Raw genomic sequence first — 8,796 nt, 5'->3', positions numbered from 1 at the left:
GTTGCAAGTGGTCACTTCAAGACTCATATATATCCTCGGAGGTTGGAAATTGCCAGGCACTGGGGCACAGCCTAATTTATTCTGAAGGAGCTCCTCTGTTTCAGCAAGATGGATCTGTGACCTTACCTTCTGCCCTCATCCTCAGAAGACATGCTGTCCTTCTGAATGGAGCTCCGGGCACACTCCAGGCTCAGTGGGGACCCAGTGCCTGGGAGGGGGCCTTGTAGTCATTGCCAGAATAATTGATTTGTGTTTATTTATTTACTGATAGGTATATTTATATATTTACCAACGGGAACTCTGCAGGGAAGCTTTAATGCCATCTTCCAGGGGATAGAGACTCTATTTGTGGCATCCTCATTAGAAGTACAAGACTTACAGACTATGACTTCTCTCCCAATTGGACTGACTTAGGGAGACCAGGTAAACAGAATCAAAGTAGAATGTGTGTAAGAGACATTGGGGTTACTCTGAGCAAAAAAAAAAAAAAAAAAAAAGATTTTTTTTATTACAATGAGTTTCTGGAATATTCCACACAAAGTTGCTTCCCCTGATACTTAAATGCAAATGGATTTTCCACATAATCATATAATCTGATTTAAAAACAACTTTTTTTTTGCTTTGGGGCCACAACCGGTGATGCTCATAGGTTATTCCTGGCTATTTGCTCAGAAATTGCTCCTGGCTTGGGGTACCATATGGGATGCTGGGGGATCTAACTGCAGCCATCTAGGTTAGCGTGTGCAAGGCATATACCCTACTGCTTGCGCCACTGCTCTGGCCCCTTAAAAACAATTTGGTGAGGTTTTCTAAGATTCATTTTATGCAGTATTATTTTTACAAGTTTTATTCAGTGAACATGTGACTGTATTCTATCTTAGGACAGGTCTGTACTTATTAGTGTTATTTTCCTAATGTTTGACCCACTAAGATCAAGACACTCCATATTCCCTTTTCTTTTGTCATGAATAAATGTGGTTTATTGGTACATTGTTTTTTTTTGCCTGGGTCCTGAATGGTATTTCAGCTTTAAAGTTCAGAATGAGAACTTTAGGCTAGTTAGTGATGCTTAAATTTGATGATGTTGATGGTGACCATCTTTAGAAAACTGCAAGAGGGTGGTTTAGAAATCATGCTACTAATAGGTTTAGACATATTTAAAGGGTTTCTCTATTTCTCTTGTGTGTGTATGTGTGTGTGTGTGTGTGTGTGTGTCTAAAATTAAATGAGAGTTAAGGAATTGTTTGTAAAGTGTTACTTTCTTTGGAAATCATTTTATTTTTGCATTGAGTATCTGCAGATCTTGCAGGTGGAGATTGGGAAAAATGGAAGACAGAAAGAGAAAAGGGTGACATAGCTTTAGGTTACTAAATAGAAATTCAGAAGGTCTAAGAATGCTAGCACCTGAAAAGATTACATCCATCAAAATAGTTGTATCTGTGGTAAAAAAGGCACTTCTAGCAGAAGAAATGAATGCTACATAAATCAAGAAGTTCTAGAAACACTGAAAAGATAAGGGATTATTTTAAGTACTATTTTTGGCAATTTTTAAAAGTATTTACATCTTTGAGACAAGTTGATAATTGAAAAAAATCTGTTAATAGTGTGTATTTCCTAATGTATTGAAATAGTATTATTGGAGACCAACCTTTAATGTAAAAAATTATTAGCATCTTAACATTTCCAGAAGAAAAACATTTTTAGAGTGAGTCTTTAATTAAAGGAAAACAAAAACATATACATTCCACTTAACTGTCCTTACTAGTAGGAATTAATTTTTACAAAGCTTTCTAGTGAGTCAGAATAAAAAGTATATGGTTCTCATTTGTAAAATGTCCAGGTATTCTTACTATTCAAAATGCACTTTTACTGAGTTTGAAAAGTTTTTTTTTATAGTTAAAGTAAGAATTCAAATATGCACACACAATTTTTATAGTATTTATCTATTTACAAAGCATCTGTTAACTAGTACTGGTTGTTAAATTTATAGACATATTAGACAAGGTAGTAAATCAATGACTACCATGCCAAGTATTTTTGACAAGTAATTAATTTACATATCTGATGACCACACATTTCCTTTCCAGAGTCAAATGCTCTGTAATTGTTCCGTGGTGTTTGTATAAAACGAATCACAACATGGTAAGAACAAGGTTAGGGTTATTAAAATAATAACCTGACTAAAATATTCTTTTGAATTTATTCAAATTGTTCAAAATAATGTTCAAAGGACATAACAAATCTTTTGTGGGGTATCTGCATATTATTTATTATCTATGGACTAAATTGATTTTTTTCATTTTAAAAGCACCTTTGCTTAATATAAAAAGCCCTTTAATTTTAACTGACAGATCAATTCTGCAACTTTATTTTGAAAAGAAAATGGGAATGAATTTGTGTCTTTAGAATTAAAAGAAGTGAAAAAAAATAAATCAGACATCCTAAAAAATAGATGAAGAAACCTGATTTTTAGTACTAATGAAATAGCAGGAGACAAAATAGTTGTCTTTTTGATTTTGATCACAAAAAATAAACTGGTAGTGACAGGATATGATGGAGAGATTTGACATTCTGGCAAATCACTGTCATTGATTCAATTATTCTAATTCTGAATAAAAGCTGTATACAGTATGTGTTTATGCTACAGTGGTTTTTTTTTTTTAAGTGACTGACATTCATCATATTGGTTAGACAGTTTTAAAAACCTACCTTTTGTTTTCTACAATGTGGTCAAGAACAAATAAAGTATAATTTGTGGTATAATAAAAGCAAATTGCTTAAGATGCTAGTTATAACTGCTGCTAAACAGCTTGCCATATTTGAAAGTGTACTTTGGAATTCAGTTTTTCCTAATGGTTGTCAATTTAAAAATATGAGACCCTTTGCTTTAACATACAAGTTACTTTTTAAACTTTAAAATTTTGCTTTCCTATGATGAAAAGCTTAGAGAATATGGAACTGTGATTAAAAAAAAAAGCCTAGTGTTTTCTATGAAAATGGACTCAATATGTTACAAACCTTAAAGTCCTATTTCTATAGTTAGGAATATACATAGTAACCAATGTTCATTTTTAACAAAGGACTTACCTGATTCAATGAACTTCCAAGTTACATTTATTTTTCTACTTTGCTTATGTTATATTCTGTAAAATTCTCTCATTAACCTTTAAAACATCATGTTCTCTTCCACATTGTAGAGTTAACATGGTTGTCAGTTTGAATTTTGATTTTGAATTATGTTTGTTGACATAATTTCATAGTGCTGACTTCAATTGTGTAGAAATACTAAACAGAAAATCATCAATTCTTTTCCTGTGCTTTCTTTCACTCAACTTATTTATATTTATTAATGACCATGGCAGACTAATTATCTTTAATGGAGTCTTAATACCAAATATTATTTTGCCTTTATCAATTCAATACCAGGATGCATAAATGCAAGTTAATTTTAGTATAGTCGCTCTATATTATCAAATGAATATTTCATTGAAAAGAGTCAGCATTTTTGGTGACAGATTGCTTTTTAATAAATAAGGAGCAATGATGTTTTCACAGACAAATTTGAATTGCATCATATGTTCTAGGCTACCTTGCTACTGTAACATTTACTAAAAACTTAAGCACTTTCATACACAGATGCTATTGACCGCAGGAAGGAACTTAAACTTGGGATATTTTATTAACTTTTATTAAAAATAATACAAACCATTTTACCTAGATAAAACATACAGTAAATATTCAAAGTGAAATTATTTCTTTTATACTGTTCTTGTATAAAAAGTTGGTGAAGGAAACAAACTGCCTCATTTTGTAGTCCTAACTATGTGGTCCAAGAATTGGAGGGTCAAATCATTAGCAAAAATATTTACATAAGCTATTAGCAATCATAATTAGAGTGTCATAGAAATCTGCCTGCCACAACTAAGGAGAAATTGCTAGAAGTCCAGGTGCTTCTTGCCTCCGGCCATCATGCCACAGCCTGGGCCCAGCAGCTCGGCGGATCCTGCCAGCTCCTGTTTGCTTGAGCGGCTCACTGTGTCTGACAGGTCTGGAGGCAAATGCAGTCGCTATGGCAGAAGATTTCAGGAGCAGGAAAGAAAGAAGAAAAAAAAATTAATTGTGCTTTCCTTAGCACACTTCAGAATATAATATTATGCTCTGTTGATCAGCATTTAGTCTTGCATATAAAATTCCTGCTAAAACAATTCTTCAGACTGAAGCCCAATACAATCCTACCAGATTCCGGCTAGATTTTGCAAAGCACAGCCAGTGTAGAAATTGGACAGGAACTCTGTGGAATAGTCCAGGCCAAGTCTAAGTGTATTCATGATTTTTCTTATCAAGGCAAATATACAGACATGTAAATACAGAAATAAAAGCATAATTTAAAAAACACAATGGGCTTTTTTTCCCCCTGGTGGGCTTGTTTTGTTTTTGCAACAGGTCAAAAGTGTTATTAATTTTATTTTTTTGTTTTTTCGGGCTACACCCATTTGATGTTCAGGGGTTACTCCTGGCTAAGTGCTCAGAAATTTTCCCTGGTTTGGGGGAACCATATGGGACACCGGGGGATCAAACCGCAGTCCTTCCTTGGCTAGCGCTTGCAAGGAAGACACCTTACCTCTAGTGCTACCTCGCCGGCCCCCAAAAGTGTTTTTTTTTTTTTTTTTTTTTTGGTTTTTGGGCCACACCCGGCATTGCTCAGGGGTTACTTCTGGCTATCTGCTCAGAAATAGCTCCTGGCAGGCACGGGGGATCATATGGGTCACCGGGATTCGAACCAACCACCTTTTGGTCCTGGATCGGCTGCTTGCAAGGCAAACGCTGCTGTGCTATCTCTCCGGGCCCCAAAAGTGTTATTTTTTTAATCAAATTTAGATTTTCAGCAATTATGTTTCCTATTGTGCTGAGTTGACCTAATGGTTCTATTTTGAAGCTATCTATTCTCAAAAGAACTTACAATTTTCATTAAAATATTGACATTAACATGATAGAAGTGAGCAACATTTTTCATATGCTCAGATAAGCCAGATATAGCATCTATTGTGTTTTTATAAGTTTATTTCTATAGATTACACTGGGTCACACTTTCAAAAATACAGTGAACTTTTGAACATCCTTCCATCCAGTTTTATTTTCTACATTTTTGAACACACATGCCAACTTAAGCTGTCTCAGTAACCAAACCTAATAACTGAATAATCACTGTACTTAGGAAGAGAAATTTCTGTTTCAAAAGAACCATTTCAGGGGGCCGGGAAGGTGGCGCTAGAGATAAGGTGTCTGCCTTGTAAGCACTACCAAGGAATGGACCGCGGTTCGATCCCCCGGCGTCCCATATGGTCCCCCCAAGCCAGGGGCGATTTCTGAGCACATAGCCAGGAGTAACCCCCTGAGCGTCAAACGGGTGTGGCCCAAAAACCAAAAAAAAAAAAAAAAAAAAAAAAGAACCATTTCAGGTGCTAGAGAGATAGTACACAAGTAAGTTGCTGACCTGTATTCTACCCCCAGTGTCCCATACGGTCCTGAGAATCACCAGGAATGATCCCAAGTGCTGAGCTACGAGTAAAACCAGAGCATCACCAGGTGTAGCCTCAAACAAAACAAAACTAAGAACCTTTTCTATTTTCAAAAGAATCCATGTCAGTTCCTTTACCTAACAGTGCTCCCAGCTAACATGATTTGTTTCATTAAGTTCAAATTTAGGAAACATTTCTGTTGAGTCGAGTGGAGAGTGAGTGTGAGAGGTTAACCCTTGATTATAAGCCAGAGTTTCTAAGGATGAATTGATGGATACAGCCTATTTGAAACCCTTCACTGGGAAAACTCCCTGCAATATAAAACAGAATTATTTCTTTGGTCAAAATATTGTGATCCCCTTGCATATGCTCTGGCTGGTTTCTTTCCTGAGGAAAAAAAGGCTTGTTTATTGCCATGTAAACACAAGCTGTGTTCTGAGGATCAAAATTTAAAAAAAAAATCAGAAATGAACAGTTTTCCTTGCTGGCATTTATTTATTAATGCAATTATATCTAAGATGAAAGATGCTACTAGACTGATACATGATCAACATGGATGTCAGAAAGGCTCAGAAAAGTTTGAATATCCTATCTAGCCATATTTACCAAGCAGAATTTATTTATTGCCTTTAAACACAGTTACTCACACATTAAGCTCTTAAATGTGTTTTGTGAGTGATTAAAACTAAAAGCTTAGTGGCGAGAGAGAGAGAGAGAGAGAGAGAGAGAGAGAGAGAGAGAGAGAGAGAGAGAGAGAGAGAGAGAGAGAGAGAGAAAGAGTGGCGTAAGGTGTTTGCCTTGCATGTAGCCAACCTAGGTCGATTTCCAGCATCTCATATAGTCCCCCAAACCTTCGAGAAGTAAAGTTCTGAGTGTAGAGCCAGGAGTAAACCCGAGTGCCACCAGTATGGCTCGAAAATACACACACACACACACACACACACACACACAGTAAAAGCTTATATAAAGATATATTATTCATATCTTCAAATAAATAATTAAAAAGTTCTTCATCCAAAAATAAAAAACCAAACACACACACAGTAAAAGCTTATATAAAGATATATTATTCATATCTTCAAATAGATAATTAAAAATTTCTTCATCCAAAAAAAATTTTTTCTTCCTCTCCCTAGTTTAATCAGGAAGCATAATAAAAGCAATCAAAGTATCAGGGACTGAAGAGACAGACATAATTCTAAAGTCTTGGGACTCTTAGTTAACTCTGTATCCATGATCATGTAAAGAAGCAAAAGGGAGAGAGGCATTAAATAATAATTGTGATTTTTATAATTGTGAGATATTGTTCATATCTTTAACAATATAGCTATTGTTAATGGGCAGAGGAAAAACAGGTTTATAAAGTAGGTTTATATAATTGGTCTTGAGCATTAAGTTAGCTGAACATGTCTGTGTTGGTATGCTTATGAGTAGGATATCACGAAAGTGTATCATTTAATGATTTGCCTATTTAGGGAAGAGATTTTATTTTTGTTTTGTTTTGTTTTTGGACTACACATGGTGGTGCTAAGGGATCACTCCTGGTTCTGCACACAGAAACCATTCTTAGTGATGCTTGGGGGACCATATAGAATGCCGATGATTGAAGTGGATTAGGCTACATTCAAGGGAAGTACCTTACCTGCTGTACAATCTCTCTGGCCCAGGAAATTTTTTTGACTAAACTTTAGCCAACAAATATCTAGAATCCACTCAAAGCAGCACTATGAGAGACCTGTGAGCAGAGAACTCTCCACACTTATTTTACAATGGTCCAGTAATCAAGTGGCCCTCAGGGATCACTCCAAGTTTCTGTTGATGAAAAAGGCAGAGGGAAGACAGAATGGGAAAGAGGAAAAAGCTGCTTGGAGCTGTGCTAGTGTTAGCTGATGATTTGGATTTTCATTTAGAAGAGCAATAATTTGCTCCTAGGAAATCTGGTAGGTCTTTGAGATGCCTTTGGTTGAAGGGTCACAGTGCCCAAGGGCTCAAAATGAGGAATCTGGTAAAGTTTTTTCAAGATCAGGGTGATAATGGTTTATTTCAAGACTGTACCTATATGCTAAAAATTTCCCTTCCTCTGATTTTCTAGGTCGTGAGCATGAGCCAGTTGGCTGAGAGCCCTTCAAAGTAAAAGTAGCTCAATGTGATGTGTGCCATGCTTGGAAATCTTTCAGGCTGAATGAGCTTGAAGAAAAGTCAACTACCATTTGTGTGTAACTTCTGAGAACAAAAAGTCTGGCTGTCCTCATGCAAAGCATCCGACTAAATCTGCACTGTGAAAGTGAGCTAGTTGAGTGCTCCGTTTCTTTGAAAGAGCCCCAGGATGATTCTTGGAGGCTTGGGAATATCTGGGTGCACCTGCTCACTTTTGTGGGTTACAACTCGCCCATGTTTCCAATGTGGTGAAATTTCCTGGGTTTGTTTCTTTGAGTCAATGCCTCTCCCTGTGTTCTGCATTGGGTAAATTGAAGCAGCCAGGAAGGAAAGATCAGGTTCCACTCTTGACAGGCATGTCAGGGGCTTTTTTTTTTTTTTTTTTTGAGGATTCAAAAGCATTGGTCCACATAACATGTTAAATATTCAGGTGCTACGGTATCCCAGATCTTTCCTCCAAAATGATAAGTGAAGTTATTCTTCATTGTATGGTGCCTCAGAAAAAGGCAGCAAGGTGTATGTATGGGGGGTTGGGGCACACAGCAGATGGGTAGTGGTAGGTAAACTTTGAGATTCATGCCTTCATTGTATGATGGTTTACATTAAATTCATATTATAGGGACTGAAGAGATAGTGTAAAGGTTAAGGCACTGGCCTTGCACTCAGTCGACATGAGTTCAAATCCCAGTACTCTGAACATCAGCAGAAGTAAGCCTGAAGTAAGCCTGTGTAGTCCAAAAAGTTACATAAAAAAAACCATACATCTTAGAGATAGCACAGCAGTAGGGCTTTTGCCTTGCATGTGGCAACACAGGACCTATGGTGGTTCATTTCCTGGCATCCCAAATGGTCCCCTGAGCCTTCCAGGGGCCTTTCTGAGCGCAGAGTCAGGAGTAAACCCTGAATGTCTCTGGGTGTAGCCCCAAAACAAAACAAAATAAATAAAACATACACCTCATTTTTAACCTTCAATTCTTCCTGAGACTTCGAGGAAAGGCTCGCATGTGTGTCTGAAGTGTTCAGAAGAATTTTGTTGCTGTTCTCTCAGATCCAGGAGGTAGGGATTATTTCTCTGCCATGGTTGACTGCAATGGCTGCTGCACTTTTGCCACCCAACTGA

The 8,796-nt window shown here is 36.7% G+C and overlaps 1 protein-coding gene across 1 annotated transcript in view; it reads right to left on the bottom strand.

Annotated features, from left to right (window-relative positions):
• Positions 1-3,656: 3,656 nt before the first annotated feature.
• The window catches only part of ELP4 (elongator acetyltransferase complex subunit 4), a 218,540-nt gene continuing 213,400 nt past the window's right edge, over positions 3,657-8,796 (bottom strand). The window contains exon 10 of the mRNA XM_049780094.1: positions 3,657-4,067. Within this exon, the coding sequence (XP_049636051.1) occupies positions 3,936-4,067 (132 nt within the window). The 3' untranslated portion in view covers positions 3,657-3,935. The remainder of the gene's footprint in view (positions 4,068-8,796) is intronic.

This window comes from Suncus etruscus, chromosome 9, assembly GCF_024139225.1.
Source record: "Suncus etruscus isolate mSunEtr1 chromosome 9, mSunEtr1.pri.cur, whole genome shotgun sequence".
In the NCBI taxonomy this organism is placed as follows: domain Eukaryota; kingdom Metazoa; phylum Chordata; class Mammalia; order Eulipotyphla; family Soricidae; genus Suncus; species Suncus etruscus.
This window is presented reverse-complemented; position numbering and strand designations above follow the sequence as displayed.